Here is a 25,883-nt window from a genome sequence, read left to right as displayed (position 1 = left end):
TGAGTCCTGTCTCAATGTCTACCAGCCCTGAGGGGAGATAGGAGTAGAAGAGCCAGGCAGGGCCCTCGGTTTCTCCAAAAGAAAAAGCCTTCTCCTCTGCCTCACTGGAGAGAGGCAGCACCTACAAAGGAAACTGCTGCAAATTTTCCTTGGAATAAAGTGCAGGATATTCACAAATACAAGGCTATAAATAAAGGGACGCATTCAGTTGGGTTCCAGTGGCAGAGTTGGAGATTCCAATATTAGAAAACTTATTTTCATCTCATTTGTTTGCCATGCTCAGCAATTGCACCAGCCTGTGCCCCCTTCCCTCTGCGCAGTTCCTGCTACCCTGTCGGTGTCACTCGGCCGCCACCCTGTTCTGCAGTGTCAGGGCCCTGGGTCACCTCTTCAGATGGTTCCCCTCACTGGAACTGCTCGTTTTGCTCTTTACCTTTTCTAGAGGCAGTGAGAGATTAGTTGGTTTCGGGTTCTTATTTTTGGTTAGTTTCCACTTCCTGTTTCTGGGCCATAGGCTGCCGTGGGGTTGTGGGGGGCGGGAGAAAGGGAGTGAGTGTGCAGACGCTGGTGGTTATGCACACCCCCGCGAGCTGTGGGGTGAGCTGAGGAGAATGGGCCCAGGCCCCACGGGACCGCAGCAAGAAAGAGGAATTGAAATTGCATGAGTGGTAGAGTGTGCCGGAGCCGCGAGGGCCCCCCACTCCTGTAACTCTCAGCCGACCAGCATCCAGCCTCTTTACCCAGGTACCTGTTCACCCACCCCAGAAATCCCGTGTGGCAGGAATTCTCATTTTACACACAGGGAAAAACCTGGGCTCAGGAAAGTTGCCACCGAGCTGGATGAAAGGGGTCAGCCTTAGTCCCAGCGCGCATCTTCTCACCCTGCCTAAAAATACAGCGCTGCAGGTGCCCCCTGCCCCACACACTGACAGCTGCCTGCCATGTCACCGGGAAGCAGCTGGTACCCGAGGCTGTAGAGGAGTGGAGGGAGGAGCAGCAGCCTGAGGGGGAGAGGATGGAAGAGCATCCAAAGACCGCCAAGAAAGGGACCAGTGAGGGATGCGGGTCAGGAAAGAAATGGGAACCCTGAAGACCTGGGTCCCCGCGTGCAGGTGTGGAGATGCCCACAGCTCATGGGGAGCACCCCTGCAGCGCTGCCCCTTTACCACGCACCGCCCCTAGGCCACTTCTCTGCTGTGGCTTTTCCTGACACACAAGTCCTGTCACCTCTTCACCATTCTGCCCGCTGTCCCCTTCCTAATCCCGCTTTGGGGGACGCACAGCCTTAACCTCTGCCTCCCCTGCTGCAGCTCCAAACGCTCTGGTTTTATGCTCCAGGGAGCCAGGGTCCAGCTTCTCTCCTGCCGCTTTCCCTTACATGCAGAGCGGAGCTCCCAGCCTTCCTCTGTGACCCATACCCTTCCTCTTCCCTCCCCGCTGCCCTGCGAGGATAGGTCCGTGTGCATCCACTCATCTCGGACTTGGACCGTTTAAACTCCGTCAATATTTAACTCCAGGTCCTATTAAGCAGAAATGCCCCCAGAGGAGCCAATATCCGGAGCCCAGCGAGGCCATCAGAGTTGCTGCTGGGGGGTGGAAGATGGCAGCTTAGGTCGGGGGAGATTTTCCATCCTCCTGAATTGGTTGGGAACAGACCTGGGGTTTTAGGATCTGTTTAAACATTATCAAAAAGAGGAAATTAAACATCTAGAGGCTAATTAAATCTCTTTACAATTGCTTAATATGTTGGGAGTTGGGTGGCTGTTTGGGACGTCTTCTGCTCAGCAACTGCACGGAGCTGGGTAGGGGGTTCCTGGAAATACTGTGGCCTCCCCCTCCAAAGTAGGGGCTCTGTTGGAGAGGAGGCACTGCTCCCACCCGCTGCTCTGGGACCTCGAGGGACCAGAATCACCCTGGTTACGAGTCACGCCAGAGAGCTTGGTCCCTGGGAGCAGGGGGACTGGAAACTCCAGCCCATCTCCTTCTGCCACCTCCCTTCCCTTTCCAAGGGCTGCTCCCCAGAAAGTTCCTTCCACTGGCTAACATCACTGAATAACAATTGTTGCCAGTTCTGTAGATATGGTAGTCAAAGGGGAGCCCCTCCCCTGAAGAATACACCTTCAAACAGGGCTGGAGGGGCCAGCCATCCGATTCTTCATGTAAGATGTTCACTCCACTGTGCTCCAGAGCACACACCATTCCAGAAGAGCCCTTCATGCTCCCTTGTCTTGGTTCCCAGCTGACCTCTTATTTCCTCTTTTTTTCCTTCACTCTGCCTTCACTTTACAAGGATTGTACGAATAATAGGGAACGCTGTATTTCAGGCACTGTTTTGTCCTCACCCGTTTTACAGATGAGAGAACTGAGGTAGAAGAAGAATAAGGAAACTGGCCTGCGGTCTCTCGCATGCTTTAGAGTGGAGCTAGGACGGGAATCTAGGTGCTCTCATCTGCCATTCCTCAGGTAGGAAGGGAGTCTAGTGCCACTTCCTGGGCTTTCCATCCACTTCTCCGGCCTTAACTTTGGCTTCCTCTTCTCCCAGCCCCTTTCTGCGTCTCTCACCTTCCCATGTCCCATCCACATCCTTGATTTGTCATCTCCCTTCAAATCCTGATTTCCGACGAGACACCAAGGTGCTCCCTGGCAGAAACAGGATCCAGCAGGATCCCACGCCTGGCCTCTCCCTGCAGGGAACTACAACTTCTGCAGCGGAGGCCACCGTGTTCCTGTGGGCACCACTGAGATGGTAAGAAGGCTTGGCCTTGGCCAGGGGAGGACAGCATTTTTGAGTCTTGGCATCAGAGAAGTAAGATCAAGGCACATTCTATTTTGAGATGAAGATGAGGAAGGCAGACTGAAGGAAATGGGCACTGACCTCCAATCCATTAGCCTTAGGGAAAATTCCCTGGGAATTCTTTATATCACATTGACCTTGAGGTCATGCTGGAAGGAAAGGTCAAGGTAATTTGTGGACAATCCAAAAGTTTATTTGCAGATCTTCCTCCCCCGCCCCCCCCCCAAAATGGTGACCTAAGCTGTATTGTGCCCAGCCCTGACCTGGGCCTTGACCTCCCCCATTCCACCGCACCCACAGATTGAGGATCAAAGATCAGACTTTTCTCTGAGATCGTTGCAACCTAGCAGAGAGGGCAGCCTCTCTCTGGACACCTGGAGCCTGGAAGGGGAGGGTGTTCAGCCTACCCCATTCACACAGATGTCCCCTTGTCCAGGTTGGTGAGCATGGTGGGAGGCCTGCTCTCCTGGGGGGTGCTCGCCACCCACCGCCTGCCTACCTCGTTTAGGGCCACCTGCTCCCTGCAGTTCTGCCCCTGGGGCCGCAGTCTCGCTCGCAGATCCCTGAAGGTGCCGGCCAGGGCGCGCCTGGGCTCCCGCCTGAGAAGACAGTACAGCACCGGGTTGAGGCAGCTGTTGCTGTGTGCCAGGCAGGTGGCCACAGGGAAGACGTAGGTGTGGAGGGTGTAGAAGGTTCTGTCCCAGGCCACCAGGTCAAACTTCACCAGGACACCCCACAGAGTGACCACGTGGTTGGGGAACCAGCAGAGGAAGAAGGAGGCCACCAGAATGTGGACGGAGCGGGCCACCGCGCCGCTGTCCCGCCGCCGCCGCCGCCGCAGGGAAGCCAGCAGCAGCAGGTAGCTGGTGGCGAGGATGCCCAGGGGCAGCACGAAGGCCAGCAGCACCCTCTGCAGGTGGTAGGCGCCCAGCCAGTACCTGCTGGGGAAGCGCAGCAAGCACAGGTGCACGCCCCACATCTCCCCCTCGGCCCCGAACACGGCCGTGGGCACCGTGGCCAGGCCAGCCCCGACCCAGGCCGCCAGGGTGGCCATGCGCGCCCAGAAGAGCGAGAGGTGCGTGCCGGGCCCCGTGGCCACGGCCACCACCCAGTAGCGGGCGACGCTCAGCGCGGTGACGAGGAAGACGCCGGCGTAGACGTTGAGCACCGTGGCTGTCAGGACCACCTTGCAGAGGGCACCTCCGAAGGGCCAGTGGAAGTCCAGCGCCGCCTCGGCCGCCCAGAAGGGGAGCGTGAAGGCCAGCCCCAGGTCCGCCAGCGCCAGGCTGAAGACGAAGGTGTCGGAGGGTCGGCGCGGGGCTCGCCGGGCGCAGTCCCCCAGCGCCCACAGCACAGCCAAGTTTCCCAGGAAGCCGACGGCCCCCACGAGCCCATAGGCCAGGGCAACCGCGACCCTGAGCGCCAGGGAGCCCACGGGCACGGCAGTGTCGTCGGCGCTCAGCACGCTGCCGCCCGAGGTGTTGGCCCAGAAGGGCGTGGACAGGGGTGCAGAGACACTGGGTGCCGGCGGCATGGGGCAGCGGAGGGGCCGGCAGGTGCCCGCCAGCCCTGGCGACTGAGTGCCTCTACGCGCCAGGGGCCCCGGCCCACACCCACACCTCGGGGGCAGGGCCGTGAGGGAACAACCTGCCCTTTGCTGTTGGTCATATTGGTGGTAGGTGGGGCAAGGCAAGGGAGGTCCCCGGCTCTAGGATAAATGTGTGCGTGCATGTGTGCGTGTGTGCGTGCGTGCGTGCGTGTGTGTGTGTGTGTGTGTGTGTGTGAGGGGCTGTATTGTGCAGAGAGAGGAGAAGCCAGAGCCTCCCACCGTGTGGCACAGCCCCTGGCCTCCACCCCGGGAGGGGCTAGAGACACCCCATCTCTGGGTTGACAGGGACCAACCTGAAGCCCCCTCTAGTCCCAGCAGCGCCAGATCCCCCATCCCCACCTCCTGTCTGCAGAAGGTGCTTCTTTGGAGCCAGGGGAAGGGTTCCAGGAGGGGCCATGAAAGCAGACACTCAGAACGGCTGTTGGGGAGAGGAAAGAACCCAGGTTCTGGAATCCCAGATGTCCCACTCAGTGTGTGACTTTGGGTGAGTCATTTCACTCCCCCGAGCCTCAGGTAACTCACTTAAAATGTTGAGAGAAGTCTCTGCTTCACAGGATTGGTGTGATGAAAGAGATAATACTTGTGAAAAGGCACCTTTTACATCACTACTTGATTTGCATGAACATTATTTCAGGGAGGAGTGTGGAGTGTTTTGTGGAGGAAGGGAGCAGTATTTACTGAGCGGCAGTTATCAAGCCTGAGAAGCAGTGCCAACTAAAACACAGGTTGGCGTTAATCTCAGCATCAAGTGACCTTGAGGCTCAGGGCAGGGAGGGAGCCAGGAGAGGAAGTCATAGCTTCCTGTTCCCTCCCCCTCTGGGAAAGGGCCTGTGAGGACCTGAGTGGGCCTGGGCCGTGCTCGGTTCTGCTCCTACTCCTGGAAATGAGGTCGCCCTGCTCACCTCTACCACCCTCACTGTCTTCCCACCCCTTCCTGCTCTAGGCAAAGCTCAACAGTACCCCACTCTCTCCTCCAAACCCCAAACTTCATCTCGGAGCTCTGGGTCCTAAGACACGCCCTCACCACACCTCATCCTGTCTCCCCATTATCTCAGTCCAAGCTGGAAATAATGCCCCATTGGGCCCTCCCCTTTCGTGCCCACACCCCTACCCACTGCTGGAGCTGCGCTGGGACACCGGGGAAGGGGGGAAGGGGGGAGGGGAAAGGGCGAGGCTTTTTCAGATTCCAACATATTCAACACTTTCCTGCCCTCTGCTGGCTAATTAAGAAAATGTTTAATGTTCATTTTCCTCAGAGAGCTGCGGGAGGAAAGGGCCCTTCTCGATAAGGAATTGGGGTGGCCTTGAGGAACCCTAAGTGAGAGGGATCTAGGCTGGGTGCGAGGGCGTGGGGGTTGCCCAGGGAGGGTGGGTGTGGGGCGGCCCGCAGAGGCCGTGTGTGGCCTGAGGTCAGGCGATCGCACCTGGTGCCAGGCCCTCTGGCTCCTCTCCCGCCCACCCAGAGGGCAGTGAAATGACCTGTTCAATGCCTTGGACTTACTTCCTCTTGGCTTGGAAAAAGGAAGGGGGTCAGAGTTCCAGGGTTTTGCCATCCATGTAAGAGATCTGCCCCTTAGGTCATTTCTTTGCTACCTTAGTTCATTTCCCCTGGTCTAAGCCTACCAACAACCCCTGCGGTTGTACGGAAAGGTGATGGCACTGGCTGGGCATGTCTAAGAACTACATTTTGGGTCCTTTCATTTTTTTAGTCTTTCTTTCTTCTCCCTTCCCCTCCCCTCCCCCTCTTTTCCTCCCCCCCACACACCTTTTTCTTTCCTTCTGTTTCACTAACCACAGCATTTCCTCAACTCTTCCTATGTGCCAGGCACTGTACTAGATGCCGGGGAGACAAAAAACAAATAAACATGGTCTCTCTCCACATAGCAAATAAAAAAACCTTTTTAAGGTGGAAGGGCTCTTGAGATCATCTAGTTCAACTTCTCATTTTATAGAGTGAAAGTGACTCACCCAAGGCCACCAGGGTGGCAGTCAGAGTTTGACAGCTCTCTTGGCTCCTGGAATATGGGTTTGTTTGTTTTTTTTTTTTTAACATCATGATGCCCGTTAGGCTTTTGTTTCCATCCATAGTCCCTTCACCCTTCCTGAGCTCCAGGCCCACTAGTCCCTATTCTTGGGCGGCTCCTTTCTAGATGGTTCTTCATTCACAACTACTGGGAGATGAGGACGAAATGGATCCAACCAAACTGCTCTCACCATCCCTCAGGTTCATATTCCCCTCTAGAGCCACACTTTGCCAGCCCCAGTTTCGGTCTCAGAGTCCTCAGGGCAGTTTACGGTGTCTGATTCACACGGAAGGGCCTTCTGAAGTCCGAGCCTTGCTCCCAGTCACCTGAACACCCCCCTCTCTCAGCCCACCGGTCCCTCCAGCCTCCTCCTTCTCCTGCACTCGGAAGCCTAGGTATGGAGTGTCCAGAGTGGGACTGTGAAAGAGGCAGGAGGGGCGCGGTTATCCCTCTGCAGAGCACAAAGGGGAGAAAGCTCTGCACTTGCATTTTCTCTTGCCTGCTGTATTGTGGGGGTCACATTTCATTCTTAGCATAGAAGTTGGGAGGGACTACCCGTGGAAGGAGTAGGAAACCTGCCCCGAATCCAAATTCCCTAACTTTACTTCAATCCAATCAGCCATCATCTCTGCTCTTTCTCATGCTGGCTGAGATATTGGAGAAAATCTTCCAGTCTTGGTAATGCGGTATGGGCAGCTCCAATGTTCAGGGGCAAATCTTGAATATATATCTCTCTTTCTCTCTGCTTAATAAATGGAATAATTTGGAATTATTTTGGATTTACAGAATAATTAAAAGGTAGTGAGAGCGATTAAGTCTTTTATTTTCCAAATTAAAGTACAAGTGGCAGGATATCAAAAACTATACAATTCTTAGGGATAAATCTGACAAAAGATATGCTTACCTGTATACTAAAAACTACAAAACATTGCTGAGAAAAAAGTAAAGACACTCTAAATAAATGGAAGGATATACGATATCATGGACTGGAAGATTCAGTATTGTTAAGATGTCAATTCCCATAAGTGGTTTGTAGTCAACACAATTCCAATAAAAATTCTAGCAGATTTATTTTTTATTGTTGAAATTGACAAGCTAATTCTAAAATTCATATGGACACACAAATACCCAACAACTTTGTAAAATAGCCAAAATAAATTTATAAAAAAACAACAAACCAAATTTTGCCATATAAACCACGATCTAAACAGGAACCTGCCCAACATGTTTTATAGACACACAATCCCTATGTTGTCGTTAGGAAAAGGACCAGCAGCTGTTTTCTTCTTGTTATTAACAACTTTGACTATGAAAGGACAGTGTAAGGCTTAGATTGTAAATAGAAAATGAAAAGGGGATCAGTTGAACTAGTATGCAATTCTGAACTGTTATTCATTAGGAAAAAACTTATTTTATGCAAGTACATGTGAGATTGAAATTTGGACATCAAATGAAAAGTTTAATTATCAAAAAAAATAACAAAGTTGAATACTCACACTATGTGATTTCAAGACTTACTGTGAAGACAGTAAGTCATGAAGACAGTATAGTTTTGGCGAAAGGACAGACACATAAATCAACAAACCAGAATTGAGAATCCAGAAAAAGACCCAGGCATTTGTGGTTAGTTGATTTTCAGTAAAGATGCAAAGATGATACACTGAAGAATGGACAATCTTTTCAATAAATTCTGTAACAACTGAATATGGAAAAAATGAACTTTGATCCATACTTCTTACCATGCACAAAAAGTAACTCAAAATGTATCCTAGACCCAAATGTAAAACCTAAAGCTCCAAAACTTCTAGAAGAAAACACAGGAGAAAATCTTGTGATCTTGGGTTAGGCAAAGATTTTTTTTTATAATACATCATAAACATTTCTTTTTTTTTTTTTTTTTTTTTTTTTTTTTTTTTTTTTTTTTTCTAAAGGAAAGACAGAGAGAAGGAAGGAAGGAAGGAAGAAAGGGAAACATTTTTAAACATTTTCTTGTTTTATTGTATTCTGTTTCTCCGTTTTTGTTACATGGGCTGGGGCTGGGAATCGAACCGAGGTCCTCCGGCATAGCAGGCAAGCACTTTGCCCGCTGAGCCACCGCGGCCCGCCCTCATAACCATTTCTTCACAAAAGAAAAAATGATAAATTGAACCTCATCAAAATTTAGAACTTCTGCTGTTTGAAAAGAACTGTTAAGAGAATGAAAAGGCAAGCTACAGAATGAGAGAAAATATTTGCAAATCATCTATCTGATAAAGGATTTATATTTACAATTCATAAAGAACTCTTAAATACAATAACAAGGGGAAAATCTTTACTTTAAAAATGGGCAAAAGATTTGAACTGTTACTTCTCCAAAGAAAATACAAGGATGGCTAATAAGCACATGAGAAGATACAAAACATCATTAGCCATTAGGGAAATACAGATTAAAGCCACAAGGAGATACTACCTTCCTATTAAAACGTCTAAAATTATGAAGTGTGACTATACCAAGTGTTGATGCGGATATGGGGCAACTGGAACTTTCATGCACTACTATGAGAGTGTAAAGTGATATAATCACTTAAGAAAAAATTGGCAGTTTTTTAAAAAGTTAAACACAGACCTACCATATGGCCCAGCCATTCTACTCCTAGGCCTTTGCTCAAGAGAAATGAAAGTATATGTTCACATAAAGACTCTTACGTGGGATCAAATGAGAAGGCAGAGTTGTAAGAGACAAGATAGGATTTAACAAATGATTGTGACCACTGAATCATTATATTGATATTTCCTGTTAGTCTCTAGTGTGTTAGAAGAAGGTAGAAGGAAATTGTGTCAAGCATACTGTCATGGTCAGGTTCATGTGTCAACTTGGCCAAGTACCTGCTTGTTTGGTTGGGCAAGTGTTGGCCTGTCTGTTGAGATGAGGACATTTCATAGAATTAAATCATGATCATGTCAGCTACATCCACAGCCGATTCCATTTGTAATCAGCCAAGGGAGTGTCTTCTGCAATGAATGATGCATAATCTAATCACTGGAAGCCTTTTAAGAAAGATTCAGAAGAGACAGGCTCTTCCTGCTTCGGCCAGCCAGCCTCTCCTGTGGAGTTTGTCCAGACCCTCCATCGGAGTTGTCAGCTTCACAGCCTGCCCTGCGGATTTTGGATCTACATTCCCACAGTTACATGAGACACTTTTATAAATTTTATATTTGCGAGTGTTCCCTGTTGATTCTGTTCCTCTAGAGAACCCTAACTAATACACATACCATACTTTGAAACTTGCACTATACCTACTTGTTAAACTCTATTTCAAAATTTATCACTTTTCTACATATATGTCATATTTCACCATAAAAGAAGTAAAAAAAAAAGACTTTTACGTGGATGTTCACAGTAGCTTTATTTGAAGTAACTTAAAAGGAGAAATGACACAAATGGATAACCCAATTATCCATCAATAGGTGAATGGATAAACTGTGGTATATTCATTCAACAGAATACTACTGAACGATGAAAAGGAATGAATGATTGATATGCATGACAACATGAATGAATCTCAAAATAATTTTTCTGAGTGAAAGAAGCCACACACACACACAAAAGAGAATATTGTATGATTCCGTTGGTTTATTAAAAAGTCTAGATTATGCAAACTAATTTATAGTGAAGGAAGCAGATGAGTGGCAGCCTGGGGAGTTGGTGGCAGGGGTTTGGTGGAACAGGTAGGCAGAAGAGAGAGATTACAAAGCAGCACGAAGAGACACTTGCAGTTGTGGATATGTTCATTATGTTGACCATGACGACAGTTTCATTGGTGTACACATATATCAGAATTTATCAAATTATATATCTCAAATATGTGCAGTTATTATTTTACCTCAATCAAGCTGTTTTAAAAAAACCTAGGCACACTGGTTGCTTTCAGTAAGGGGAACAGGGCTGAGGGGATGGGGAAGGAGACTTGTCACAAAATATCCTTCTGTGCCTTTTAAAATTTGAACAATGTGAATATATTATCTACTCATATATAAGCACACAATGCCAGATGTTAACATAAAGTAGAAGTGGCTTCAGCCAGGCAATCCAGAATATCTCTCTTCAAGGCTATAACTCCCCTTACCCTGGGTGGTCAAGAACTCTGGGGCTCATAAAGTCCAAGATGGCCTTCCACCCACCATGTTCTACAGGCTTGGAGGAAGGTGCTCCGGTGGTCACCAGACAGACCATGGTTGCAGTCCCCTCCCATTTGCCTCACTGAAGCATCTGTTTCTCTTCTGTCTGTCTAGAACCACTGGTCCAGCCACACGGTAGCCTGGTCCTGCTTGCCTCAGCTCCTGGCAGCCTGCCTCTCTGAAAGAGGGCAGCCTCACTGCTGACTGTGTTTGCTCTGGCCCAGGCTCATTCTAGGGTGCCCCCCCACCCACCCACTGGGCTCCCCATGCTGTGGCTATGAGCACCCAGTCTGAGTAGTTTCCCTTTCAGATGCCATGTGTTTACCCTCCAGAGACAGATGAGTAGAGGCTCTTCTGGAGGCTCCTCTACTAAAACCAAACAGAAGTTAAGTCTTCAGTAATTGGCACTGCTGGCTAAGTCCTTGGTGGGACATCTGGTACACTCTAACATGGGGCCTGTACTACAACTTACTTACAGCTTCATATGGGGTCTCAACAGTGCTTGGCGATCCTTTTACATATCCCTGATCAGCTGCATCTTTCACGCCTTCAACCAGAAGTCACTCACTGGGCATCTGGTAAGTGATGGGCACCGTGCTAGGCAAAATGTACACAAGGATGACTAATAAACAGTCTTGCCTTCAAGCTCACTCTTTACAAGGGCAATAGAAACATAAATGATGTTGTAAATACAAAATTACAAGTAGTATATTAAAGACTTCATAGAGAGTTCAGAGGGGGCACGAAGGACAATGAGTTTCATTTTACCTGGGTGAGTCACAGAGATGGTTTCTGAACTGGGTCTTGAAAAACCAGTAGACATTTGTCCAGGGAAAGGGCCTTTTAGGAGGAGGGGCCAGTCTAATCAAAGACATTAGAACATAAAACTGCATGGAGCATCTGGTTAAATGCAAGTGTTTCAGCACGGCTGGCACAACAGTGTGTGCACAAGAAAAGACCGAGGATAGGAGAGGAGGGCACGGGTGAGTTTATGTAGGACTCTGTAGGCCAGGAAAAGAAGCTTGGATTTTTTAATTCTGTAAGATGAGAACCCACACTAAAAGGCTTTAATCTAAGCAATGAAAGAAGCAGATTATTTTTTTTAGAAGTATTATTATTTTTAGAAGTATACACCTACCAACATTGTAAGGGTGGTTAAGAATGGCGGGAGGGATATAAACTAGGAGGTTTTTGTAAACAGGGGGTGGGATAGTCAGGGAGTAGAGGAGGGAAGGGATGTGGATTTTATTTAGAAAGTAGAATCAAGTGACCTGGGATGTAAAGGGATTAAGAACACAATCAATTTATTGGTTTGGGGAGTTAAATGCATAGATGGTTACATGGGTGGATGGGTGGATGGGTGGATGGATGGATGGATGGATGGATGGATGGATGGATGGATGGTAGTACCACATACAGCATTAGAAAATACAAGAGGAGAAGCAGGTTGAAATGTCTGTGAACCATCTGGGTGTAGTGGTCCAGTAGGCAGTTGATTACACAGTCTAGAGAGGGACCTAGTCTGATGATCTTGATTTAGGAATCTTCGGTGGGAGATAGTAATAAATCAGACTATAAGGGGAGAAGGGAAAGCTATGAGGAGAGCAGTGATCTCAGGACATATTCCTAATGAACACCAACATTTGAGAGACAGGCAAAAGAAGAGGGTTAATTTGATTAGTCCTAGAAAAATTTTACAGAGAAGAAAGAGAACACCAAGAGGTAAGGAGGTCATGAAAATTGTGACAGCCAGCCATTCACACCTATACTATTCACACTTTGGATAGCATGGAAATGATAGCGTGTTATACTAATGCCAAGTCACAAAAGGCACAAGTTCTGTCTTGCTCTCTCTTGGATCACTCACTGTGGGGAAGTCAGGAGGCATGTAATGAGGACAATCAAGCAGCCTATGGAAAGATCACAAGGCAAGGAACTGAAACTTCCTCCCAACATTCAGTGAACAGCTAGGGTCTCCCAGCATTGTGTACTAGAGCCATTTTGGAGGCAGATCTCAGCTCCAGTCAAGTGTTCAGATGACCATAGCCCAGGCCAACATGTTGACTGTAGCCTCATGAGAGGTCATAAGCCAGAACTACCTGAACTCCTGGTCCACAGCAACTGTGAGATAATAAATGCTTTAGATTCTAAGCTTCTAAATGTGGGGGTAATTTATTATGCAGCAATAGATTGCTAATACTGAAATCAAAGAAGGGAAATTTTCTGGGGGGGAATGACCAACAATGATAAATACCACAGCCTCATCAGGTGTGATGAGAACTGAAAAGCATCTTTTATATCTGGCAATTCAGAGATGACAGGTCTGCTTTATTAGAGTCATTTTGCAGAGGGGAAGGGGCCAGAGACAATGTAGTGAGTTAAGAAGGAATGAGAGGTGAAGGAGAGACAGGAAGTATAGAATGATCTTATAATAAGACTGACCAAGAACAGAAGAAAAAGATCTAGTAGCTCTGTAAGCTCTAAAAAAAGTGACAAACTTAGTAGGAAATGAATGGGGGAAACCCACAGCACCCATATGCCCATTCCTCATTTATTAAGAATTTTGTTCCAGGATCCCTTCCTCTCCTACGGAGCTGAGATGACTCAGAAATTAACTTCATCTCTGGCTCTGGGGGTAGAGCCTGATTAGTTTAAGAGCCAAGTTTTAGGCTAATCAATTCATGCCATTACCCTGGTGACTATTATTCATCCACAGGCTAGTCCAGTCAGACTGAAGGTCAAGGCGATTTTTATTCTGAGTGGTACAAAGGATTTCTTTCTCCTAATGTACCTGAACAGAAGCATGTGCCCTAGTTGGTGCTGGAAGCAATCTTGCGATCATGAAGAAAGTCAGTCTGAGGACTAAACCTTATGGAGTCAGGCAGTGCTGAAAAGCAGGAGAGAAACAGCATGCACCATCACTGGACTTCTAGTTATGAGAGGTAATACAGCTTATCATTGTTCAAACCATTTCCAATCAGATTTTCTATGACTGGTAATCAGAAGCATCCTGGTTCAAACCACAAGGGGTACAGGACTGATGAATAGTATTTTTAGAGCAGAAGGAACCAGAATATGTTTACAGGATCAGAAAAAGGGGAGCCAGAGGAGAAAGAAGGCAGAAAATATGGAAGAGAGGTGAGAGGTCCCTGAGAATTAGAAAGGACAAGGGTCAAAAGTTCTATATTGTGGTGGTGATGATTACACTAGTGTATACATTTTCAACACTCATCATATTGTAAACTTAAGATATGGGCATTTTACTGTATATAAAATGTAACCCATGACATCCAGGGGTGAAAGTTTCCCTGGCAACATGGGATATGACTCCCAGGGATGAGCCTGGCCCTGGCACTGTGGCTTCCTGACCAAAAGAGGGGAAAGAATTGTAACAAGTAAGGTAGCAGTGGCTGAGAGAGTCCAAATAGAGTTAAGAGGCTACTCTGGAGGCTACTCTTATGCAAGCTTCAGCCAGATATTGCTGTTTATCATAGTTTGCAAACCCCCCAATCAAAACCATTCCTGCCAACCCTAAAGAACACGGGCTTTATGTAAGATTCAACAAAGGTTCCATGCACTAGGATAACTTTCCAGAAACTACAACCTCCAGATGGGTTCCTAGGCCAGATAAGTCCTGAAGCCCAGAAGGGTCTCTAGAACATCAACTAGTTCCATCCCCAATCCCATTTATTGACAGCCCTTCCAACATGAAAACTTTCCAATATGAAAAAGTTTCCAACATGAAAAAGTAACTTTCCAACATGAAAAAGTTAGAATGAGCATAGCCCAAATACCCCTAAAGATTGGGAGAAAGATCAAAGGAGAAGGTGGTGTTAAAACAGAGTAGATAGGACTTAACAAATGGGTATGATTGCTAAATCACTAGATTGATATTTCTTTTAGTCTCCAGTGTCTTGGAGCAGCCAGAAGGAAAAACCTAAAATTGTGGAGCTGTAACCCATATCAAACTCTGAAATCTGCCCTATAATTAATTGTTGTGATATGCTTTGAAATTTATTGCATATATATATATATGCCATTTTTTACTATAAAAATTTTTAAAACATGTGACCAATAACATTGATTTAAAATACATAAGAAGCACAGATGCTTCCACTAATGACAGAGTGACTGTTATGGGACTTACCCAATTAGGGACATACCCTAGTACCACGTGGTGGTTTGGAGCCATTGAAGATTCCTGGAGAGAAAGCTAGCAGAAGTCGCAACCCAAAGCACCAACCTATTGCATGATATTTTCTTCAGCAATGAGAAAACTAAAATACACCACAAACAACTAAAAATCTCGGAAATATATATATAACTGTTATCAGATATTATGATAACAGGTAGTTCAGGACTGTAATCCCTGAGGGAAGGGAGGCAAATAAAGTGAGTTTTATAATTGTTATAATTTTCTATCTAAAGGCAATTTCCAGGAAGAGAGAATCTGAGCAGAGCCAGTATTGCTGAGATGAAGAAACAGAGACAGGAGTTCAGGGAGGCAAAGTTTGAATTTACAGGATGAAGTACCAGAAAAGTAAGAGTTATGCATAGAAATTGCCCTAAAAACTCTTCATGGGAGTTTTTAAAAAAATAGGCTGAATACTAATTTGAGCAATCAAGGTGAAATTCTACAAAGTCAGGCAAAGAGCAACTACTAGGAAGCTATAAACTAAATAATTTCCACAGCTCACAAATGGTTGGAAAATTTTCAAGTTCCTGCCAGTCAGAGTAGAGAAATGATGTTGAATACTTGGGCCATTCCAAAAAGATCCCAGAATGGTCATACCTTAGTAATTGGCATAAATCAGGCCTGGAGTAAAGGTGATTCTAGATTTGCCTTAATAAAGCCTAAAAACAAGGCTTGAAAGGAAACACTACTTGGCAAGCAACTTAATTGCTTGTCAAACAAACTTCAACATTTTTTAAAGGAAGACAATAAAATTCAAACACTAAATAACATACATTCAAAATGTCCAGCATCCAATAAAATATTACCCTAATGCAAAGAATTAGTAAAATGTGACCCATGATTAAGAGACAAATCAGTCAATAGAAACAGACCCCAAAATGTCATAGATGATGGAATTAGAATACAAGATTTTTAAGCAACTATAATAAACATTTTCAGAGAATTGAAGGAAAACAACATAATAAGAAAAGAAATGGGGTATATATATAAAAAAGAACTAAGATCTTAGCAAATCCTCCCCCAAGACAAGTCCAAAATTTTTAAAACACCCATTTCAGAGCTCTGGAAATAAACCAAAAGCAAAGAAAAAATTAAAAAGCATTTACTCATGAAAAACTAGAACTTCAGGCTCTCTTTCCCATCCACACAGCTAGGTTTGTGAAAAAGGAAGTTTTATAAGGGTGAGACTGGCCATGAAACCCAGAACCCTTGCTGCGAGAGGAGGCAGAATTGATTTAGGGTAAGGGTAAAAGCCCAAGCTGGGCTCATTATCAGTAAGAAGACCAAACTCAGTAGGAAACTAATGGAGAAAACCCACAGCTCTATTAGCATAAAATTGTAATTCCAGTTGGGTTGATTAGTGGAATAGCCAGAAATTTAACTCTAAGAGGAATACTAGAAATCAGAACAATAGAAGAAGAGGCAGATAATACAAGAGGTAGATAAGCTACCCACATATTCCTGGCTGATTGGGAAATTATGTCCATGCGCATAGTAGACCTAGGAGTCCAGTGTAAAGAGAAGGAGAACATGGGACTTCAGAACTGGCTGACCTTTGAATGTGTGCCTCAAACTGACACACAAATCCATCAGCAGAGAGTGGAGGCCTAATGGCTCAATGTGCTTGAGCACAGTCTATGCCCAAATCATTGGATGATCATTAAGCTATGCAGACACAGGGCAAACCCTAACAAGCAAGGCTAAAAACAAAAGTATAATCTAAAATAAAAAACTAAGCAGAGACATCATTAGCTAACACTGACAGGTAGACAAATTCCATGGTTTAAGTCCTGTCAAGTTAGTAAACAAACAAATAAACAGCAACAACAACTCTAAGGGGGGTAATCAGAATTCTGAGTTACCACAATGCATTGTATAAACTGTCTAATTTTCAACAAAAATTAAAAAATGACTCTAAGTAGTCCCAGATATTGGATTTAGCAGACAAAAACTTCAAAGTAGCTATTGTATATACGTTCAAATAATTTAAGGAAATTATGATTAAAGAATTAAAGATCCAAATGGAATTTGTAGAGTTGAAAAGTGAAATAATTAAAATGAAAAATTCACTAGAGGAGTTCAATAGATGATTTGAGATGGCAGAAAAAAGAATCAGTAAACTTGAAGGTAGATAATAGAAATAACCCAACATGAAGAATAGAGAGAAAAATGATTGAAAAGTAAGAAAGTCTCAGATACATGTGGGACAACATCAAAACACCAACATAAATCTAATAGGCATCCTAGATAGAGAGAAAGAAAAGGACAGAAATAAAATTTGAAGAAATAATGAATGTAAAGTTCCCAAATTTGGTTAAAAAAAAACCAAAAAACTTTAATTTACATATCCAAGGAGCTCAGTGAACTCCAAGTGGGATAAACATACATCATAGTCAAACTTCTGAAAGCCAATAATGAAGAGGAAGCATTAAGATAAAAACAATTCATCTCATACAAGTTGTATTTGTCAGGATCCTCTAGGGAACAGAACCAACAGGAGATATCTGTAAATAGTCTGAGATTTTATAAAAGTATCTCACAACTGTGGGGATACACGAGTCCAAATTCCATAGGGTAGTCTGCAAGCTGGCACTCTGATGAAGTTCTTTGATGAATTCTACAGGAGAGGCTGGTGGCTGAAGTAGAGATGAAAATTCTCTCTTCTGACTGCAGAAGCTATCACCTTTCCCTGAAAAGCCTTCAGCTGATTAGAGTAAACATCTCTCATTGCAGAAGACACTCCCCTTAGCCAACTGCAGATACAATCAGCCATAGTTATTGTGCTTGCTTGAAAGTATTTTGTACCCCAGAAAAGCCATGCATTAATCCCGAGTCCATCTTGTGGGGGCAGCTGTTTCATTTTAAGCTTGATTCAATACTGTAGGGTGGAAATTTTTTATTAGATTATATCCATGGAGATGTGGCACACCCAATTGTGGGTGTGACATTTAATTAAATGAGATGTGACTCCACCCATTCAAGGTGGGTGTTGATTAGTTTACTGGAGTCCTTTAAAAGAGGAAACAGTTTGGAGAGAGCAGATGTAGATGTTTGGAGAACAGTTGCTTCAGAAAACAAAGACATGAATGTTTGAAGGTACTTGGAACCCAGCAGACATTGCTGTGTGTCTTCCCATGAGACATTAAGCAAGCCAGAACCCGGAGAGAGCCAAGGGAAGCCAAGACATGAAAGCTAAACCTGGAGAAGAAAAGTGAGAAACCCCCACAGGAACAGAGGCTGAAATTAATGGAGCCCAGGATCAAGGGACCAGCAGATGCCAGCCACCTGCCTTCCCTGCTGACAGAGGTGTTCCAGACCCATTGGCCTTTATTGAATTAAGGTATATTTCCCTGGATGCCTTAGTTTGAACATTTTCATAGACTTAGAACTATAAACTTGTAATGTATTAAATTGCCTTTATAAAAGCTGTTCCAATTCTGGTATATTGCATTCTGGCAGCTTAATAAACTAATACAGATGCAATCAACATATTAATGATTTAAGTCCACGAAAAAACAGATAGGCCAGAGCTTGCTAGACCAGACAACTAGGCACCATTACCTGGACAAGATGACATATGAACCTAAACATCACTGTCCACCCCTTGTTAACTTTGCTGCCATACACATCACCTTAAACCACACTTAATCTCTAAATAACAAACAATAACAGGTATATTTCTCACTTAACAATACTTAACTGTCCTGCATACAACCGGAAACACATGAAATCTCTCAAGAGTAGGGTACAAGTCCTTGGGTAGTATTCTCTAACTGAAATACTATAACATGAAGAATACAACTTATGTCATATGATAAGGGGATAAGATAGAGAAGAAAACAGATAGCAAACAAGGAAGAAATATTCATACCATTACAGCCATCATTTCTGTAGCTGATCATGTGGTCATGGTTCATATTTCCCACTACCTTCTATTACCCAGTCCATGTTCCCTTTACCCTTGGCTGGCTGTGGTTATTTGCCTGAAAGGGTGACACAAACCTTCATTACTGAAGTTTCTGGGTCATTGGTAGTCTTGCCTGGATTGGAATGTTTCAGTTTTCCATTGACTATAATCACAGGGTATGTTAGTACTAAGAGACAACCTAGGGGATCTCTTGTATTCCAGGAAAACTCTTCTTTACCTCCATTGTGTAGCTGCAGTCCTATTTCCCCTTGATAGCTAGGATTAATCACCCCAGCTAGTACAGTAATCCCCTTCCTTGCATAATGATTCAGAGGCTTGAGAAACCCAAAGTGGTCAGGTGGTAGTCTTAACTCCCAGTTCAATGGAATCACTTTATGTCTCCTGGTGGGAGCACTACTCCTTTTGGAAATAAGACCTGTAGACCAGCAAAGCTTAAGGTTGCAGGAACAGGAAGCAAAAATTTTTCTGGTGGATCAGTAGGGGTGATAGTGAGTATTATCACTCCCATTTTCAGAAGCAAAGGGCCAGCAGATGTCTAGACATAGACATTTAGAGATACTTGGAGAACTGAAATAGAAGCTGAAAGCAGTACAACCTGGGAGCAAAGACCAGGAGATGCCAGCAACGTGCCTTCCCACTTAGGCTTCGAGTTAGACTTTTGTTCACTTTACTTATATCTCCTCTGCTTATAGAGCTCAAACAAGAATTTAGTTAGACTGCACATTTATTTTACTTCTAGGTACTCCATGACCTACTAGCCAACACCATAGTCTCTGTGAGTCAGATTATTTTGATGGCTATTTTGAATTTGTTCTCCATTAGAGTAGCCATGCCTACCTTGTCTTTGGTGATTGGTGCCTTCTGCCAACTTGGAATATGATCATCCCCATTGTATTTAAAGACTCTAGCTCAGTAACAGCAGATCCCAGTGCAAATTCTGACCTACAGAGAAGTGTGATTATATAGATCTTCAGAGATGATGGAGCTAGTTTCACAAATTATTCCTCACAGTCCTGGTAAAAGTGTGTCCTCTGGAGGCGGGGCAATTTGGCAGAATAGTGAGGTGTGGAATTTAGTTCATCCTCTAGGGAAGTTAGTAAAATAGCCAGGAACTGTACGGAACAACTGCTTGGGGGACCTCAGTGACTAGAAACAAATCGTATGCCAGTCTGGAATGGGTGGAACAGCCAAGATCCCACACAGAACTGAAAATCTCCCAAGCTGGCACCCTTCCCCTACAGGCATGGCAGGCTAGATCCCCAGGGGAAAAAGAAACAGACCCTACTAGGAACAAAGAAGGTAGCTCAACCAAGCTTCAATTGTGGAATTAATTAACAAATTGGGACTACTGAAATAAGCCCCAAGCACAGATAACCCTGGAGTAAGCACTAAAGGAATCCCAGCAGAAAGGGGGCAGGGATGATGGGGGAAAAACAACGACAGAGTTCTTTGAGTTGGACAAGCACAAAATACTGGAAAAGGGCTGGGACCCAAGAAAGGGGGCACATAGAGCTTGGGGGCACATAGAGCCACATACCAACTCTAGCTTTTGATTGGCAAACCCAGGGGCTGGGGTCCAACTCTGAAAAGGCGTTTTTTTCTTTTTTTTCCTTCTTAACAGCTCATTAGATAGAACTGTGGGCATTCTCAGGCTTCAGAAATGCCCCAGGCAAGGAAGGCTCGCAGATGTTTAGAAAGAAACCACTGGCATTAGAAGCTGGAAACTACAGAACCAGGAACAAGGACTAGCAGATGCCAGCCACGTATCTTTCCAGATCAGCCTTTTTTGAGTCAAACTATCTTTCTCTGGATACCTTACTTCAGATAATTTTATGGTCTTAGAATTTAAACTTGTAACTTAATAAATTTCCTTTTTAAAAGCCATTCCATTTCTAATATATTGCATTATAGCAGCATTAACAAACCAAAATAATGGCTGAGTCAAAGGAACAAACTAACATTTCAAATGAAATAGAGGAGTTGAAACAACAAATGAAGGATGTTTGAACGGACATGCAAAATCAAATCAAGTTCAGTGAAGATATGGCAAACGAGATGAAGGATATAAAGAAGACATTGGGCAAACATAAAGAAGAACTTGAAAGTCTGAAAAAGCAAATGGCAGAAATTATGGGAATGAAGCTACAATAGAAGAGATGAAAAAACCCAAACACACATGGAGACCTAAAATAGCAGATTTCAAGAGGCAGAAGAAAGGATTAATGAACTAGAGAACAGGACATCTGAAATCCTACACGCAAAAGAACATATAGGGAAAATAATGGAAAAATACAAGCAGGGTCTCAGTGAACTGAATGACAACATACAGCACAGAAATATACATGTTATGGGTACCCTAGAAAGAGAAGAGGAGAGAAAAGGGGCAGAAAGACTAATGGAGGAAATAACCACTGAAAATGTCTTTTCTTTTATGAAAGATAGGAAAATTTCCTATCTTTTATGAAAGACATAAAAGATCCAAGAAGTGCAGCATACCCCAAACAGTATGCATCTAAGTAGACCTACTCCAAGACACTTACTGATCAGATTGTCAAATGTCAAAGACAAAAAGAGAATTCTGAAAGCAGCAAGAGAAAAGTAGTACATCACATACAAGGGTAGCTTGATAAGACTACATTCAGTGTCTCAGCAGAAACCATGGATACAAGAAGGCAGTTTTATGATATATTCAAGATTCTGAAAGACGAAAACTGCCTATCAAGAATTCTATACCTAGAAACACTGTCCTTCAAAAATGAGGAAGAGTTTAAAATAATTTCAGACAGGGCAGTGCAACGGTGGCTCAGCAGGCAGAATCCTTGCCTGCCATGCCAGAGACCCAGGTTCGATTCTGGGTGCCTGCCCATGCAAAAATATATATATATTGCTTCAGGTAGTCACTACCAGAGTTTGTGACTAAGAGACCAGCTTTACAAGAAATAACTAAAGGGAACACTGCAGACAGATAGGAAAAGACAGAAGAGAGAGGTCTGGAGAAGTGTGTAGAAACGAAGACTATCAGTAAAGGTAAAAAGAGAGAGAGAGAGAGAAAAAAAAACAAGATATGACATATAAGAACCAAAAGACAAAATGGTAGAAGAAAATACTGCCTTTACAGTAATAACATTAAATATTAGTGAATTAAACACCCCAATCAAAAGACACAGACCGGCAGAATGGATTAAAAAACAGGACCCATCTATATGCTGCCTACAAGAGACTCACTTTAGACTCAAGCACAAAAACAAATTGAAAGTGAAGGGTTGGAAAAATATATTTCATGCAAACAATAATCAGAAAAGAGCAGGGGTAGCTATACTAATATCTGATGTATTAGACTTCAAATGTAAGACAATTAAAACAGACAAGGAACACTATGTATTAATAAAAGGAAAATTTCATCAAGAAGACATAACAATCATAAATATTTATGCACTGAGCCAGAGTGACCCAAAATACATGAAGTGAACACTGACAACACTAAAAGGAGAATTAAACACATCTACAATAATTGTTGGAGATTTCAGTACACCACTCTCATCAATGGATAGAATATCTAGACAGAGGATCAATAACGAAACAGAGATTTTGAATAATATGACAAATGAACTAACTTAGCAGATATTTACAGCCCACAACAGCAGAATACTCGTTTTTTCTCAAGTGGTGATGGATCTTTCTCAAGGATAGACTATACAATTTTAAAAGATTGAAATTATATAAAACACTTTCTCAGATCACAAAGTGGATAAAAGGGAGAGGGCTGGAAAATTCACAAATATATGGAGGCTAAACAACACACTCTTAAACCACCAGGGGTTCAAGGAGGAAATTACAAGAGAAATCAGTAAATATCTTGAGGAGGGAGGAGGGGCCAAGATGGCGGCTTAGCAATGTGCGCGTTTTAGTTTGTCCTCCAGAACAACTATTAAATAACCATAAACAGTACAGAACAGCTCCCGGAGCCACGATAGTGACCAGACACACAGCGTACCCCAGTCTGGACCGGCTGGACTGGCTGCAAGTCTCCAGAACTGTGAGCTCCCCAAGCCGCAGCAGCCGGTGCCTGGCGCCCCTCCCCCACAGACAGCTTCACGGAGGGAAAGGAAAGAGACTCTAACAGTAGCAGGGACTGAGTCCAACCAAACACCAATTATGGCATTAATAAACAAATTCTGACTACTAAAAATAGGCCCCCAGCTCAGGCGAAACTCGTCAAGGCGGAGGTCGCTTATTGGGCTAACTGAAAAAGAGGAAAGGGGATGAAACAGGTTTTTGTGGCTGTTTCTACAGAGGCTTGGCTCCCTCTGGATTCAGTGGTGGGACTACTCGGGCTGCAACTGCCCCAGGAATAGGCAGAAACAGACTGCTTTCAGGGCTATCTCCCACGTGTGCCTTCCCCAGGGGAGGGGTGAAACCCAACTTAGGTGGAACCCTCTCTCAAGGAATTCAAACCCAAGGGTTTGGCAATTTGAAGCCACTAAAACCAGCCTACAACCTCTCCTCTGTCTCCACCACACCCCCAGCAGGGAGAGCCTTCCAAAGTTAAAGGAGCCACAACATCTTTTGCTGGTGGGACCCGCAGACAGACAACTGCCACATACTGGGCAGGATAAGAAAAACAGAGCCCAGAGACTTCACAGGAAAGTCTTTTAACGTGCTGGGTCTCACCCTCAGGGAAAACTGATGCAGGTGACTCCTTCTCCCTGATAGGAGGCCAGTGTAGTCCGGGAAAACCTGGCTGGAGTCTGTAATACCTATGTAGACCCTCCTAAGGGTGGGGGGGGGGAAGGCACCTTACAAGCAGGACAAGAAATAAGAAAATAAGAACTGAAAACTTACTCTCTGTTAAACAAAACTTAAGCTAGAGGCCCAGAAAAAGCTGAACTGAAGGTCAAAGAACAGATAGACAACAAACTCATCTAGCAAGAAAACCCTAGGTAAGATAAGTGAAAGGAATCTCCAGAATAAACTAATTAAGGTAATTAAATGTCTAGACGCCAGCAAAAAATAAAAAATCACACCAGGAAAATTGAAGATATGGCCCAGTCAAAGGAACAAACCAATAGTTCAAATGAGATACAGGAGCTGAAACAACTAATTCAGAATATGCGAACAGAAATGGAAAACCTCATCAGAAACCAAATCAATGAATTGAGGGAGGACATGAAGAAGGCAAGGAATGAACAAAAAGAAGAAATGGAAAGTCTGAAAAAACAAATCACAGAACTTATGGGAATGACAGATACAGTAGAAGAGATGAAAAAAACAATGGAAACCTACAATGGTAGATTTCAAGAGACAGAGATTAGGATTAGTGAACTGGAGGATGGAACATCTGAAATCCAAAAAGAAACAGAAACTATAGGGAAAAGAATGGAAAAATATGAGCAGGGACTCAGGGAATTGAATGATAATATGAAGCACACAAATATATGTGTTGTGGGTGTCCCGGAAGGAGAAGAGAAGGGAAAAGGAGGAGAAAAACTAATGGAAGAAATTATCACTGAAAATTTCCCAACTCTTACGAAAGACCTAAAATTACAGATCTTGAGGAAAATGAAAATGAAAATACAACATATCAAAACTATGGAATTCAGTAAAGGCAGTGCTGAGAGGGAAATTAATTGCCCTAAATGCCTACATTAAAAAGAAGAAAGAGAAACATCAAGGAATTAACTGTTTACCTGGAGGATGTAGAGAAAGAACAACAAACTAACCCCAAAGCAAACAGAAGAAAAATGATAATGAAGATGAGAAGAAATAAATGAAATTGAGAATATGAAAACAATAGGGAAAATCAACAAAACCAGAAGTTGCTTCTTTGAAAAAATGAATAAAATTGATGGACCCTTACCTAGGGTGAGAGAGAGAGAGAGAGAAAGAGACAGAGAGAGAGAGAGAGAGAGAGAGAGAGAGAGAGAGAGAGACTGTAAACAAATAAAATCAGAAATGGGAGAGGGGACTACCGACCCCACAGAAATAAAAAGAGATAATGAGAGGATATGATGAGCAACCATATGCTAATGACCTAGAAGACACAGATGAAATAAACAATTTCTTAGAAAAGCATGAACAACCAACACTGACTTGAGAAGAAATAGACAACCTCAACAAATCAATCACAAGTAAAGAGATTGAATCAGTCATCAAGAAGCTCCCCCAAAAGGAAAGTCCAGGAACAGATGGCTTCATGTGTAAATTTTAACAAGCATTCAAGAAAGAATTAGTGCCAATCCTGCTCAAACTCTTCAAAAAAATTCAAAAAGGAGGAAAGCTACCTAACATTCTATGTAGCCAACATCACCCTAATATCAAAGCCACACAAAGATACTACAAGAAAAGAAAATTACGAACCAATCTCTTTAATGAATATAGATGCAAAAATCCTCAACAAAATACTTGCAAATCCAAACTAGCAGCATATTAAAAAAATTATACACCATAACTGAGTGTAATTTACTTGAGGTTTGTAAGGCTGATTCAAAACAAGAAAATCAATTAATGTAATATACCATATCAATAAATCAAAGTAGAAAACCACATGATCATCTCAACTGATACAGAAAAGGCATTTGACAAATATCAACATCCTTTTTTGATGAAAACACTTCAAAGGATAGGAACAAAAGGGAACTTCCTCAACATTATAAATGGAATATCTGAAAAACCCACAGCTAACATCACACGCAATGGGAAAAGACTGAAAGCTTTCCCTCTAAGATCAGGAGCAAGACAGGATGCCACAGTTACCAGTGTTATTCAACATTGTGCTAGAAATTATAGCTAGAACAATTAGACAAGAAAAAGAAATAAAAGGCATCCAAATTGGAAAGAAAGAAGTAAAACTAATTGTTTGCACATGACACATTATTATATGTCAGAAATCTTAAAAAAATCTACAGCAAAGGTACTACAGCTAATAAATGAGTACAGCAAAGTGGCAGGGTACATGAACAACAGCCAAAAATTAGTAGTAGTTTGATACTCTGGTGATGAGCAATCTGAGCAGGAAATCAAGAAAAAAATTCCATTTACAATAACAACTGAATGAATCAAATATGTAGGAATAAGTTTAACCAAGGACACAAAAGACCTATACACAGAAAATTACAAGAAACTGCTAAAAGAAATTATGGAAAATCTAAATAAAATAAGGCCATACCATGTTTGTG

At 43.7% G+C, this 25,883-nt stretch overlaps 1 protein-coding gene across 1 annotated transcript; it reads right to left on the bottom strand.

Moving 5' to 3' along the window:
- Nucleotides 1-3,030: 3,030 nt before the first annotated feature.
- Nucleotides 3,031-4,375, bottom strand: RXFP4 (relaxin family peptide/INSL5 receptor 4). Its single transcript, XM_077156432.1, has one exon. The coding sequence runs from the start codon at nt 4,326-4,328 to the stop codon at nt 3,207-3,209; it is 1,122 nt and encodes a 373-aa protein (XP_077012547.1). The 5' UTR covers nt 4,329-4,375; the 3' UTR covers nt 3,031-3,206.
- Between the last annotated feature and the right edge of the window lie 21,508 nt (nt 4,376-25,883).

The sequence above is a fragment of the Tamandua tetradactyla genome, chromosome 4, assembly GCF_023851605.1.
Source record: "Tamandua tetradactyla isolate mTamTet1 chromosome 4, mTamTet1.pri, whole genome shotgun sequence".
Lineage (NCBI taxonomy): Eukaryota > Metazoa > Chordata > Mammalia > Pilosa > Myrmecophagidae > Tamandua > Tamandua tetradactyla.
Note: the sequence above shows the minus strand (reverse complement) of the source record. Positions and strands in the feature narration are given on the sequence as shown.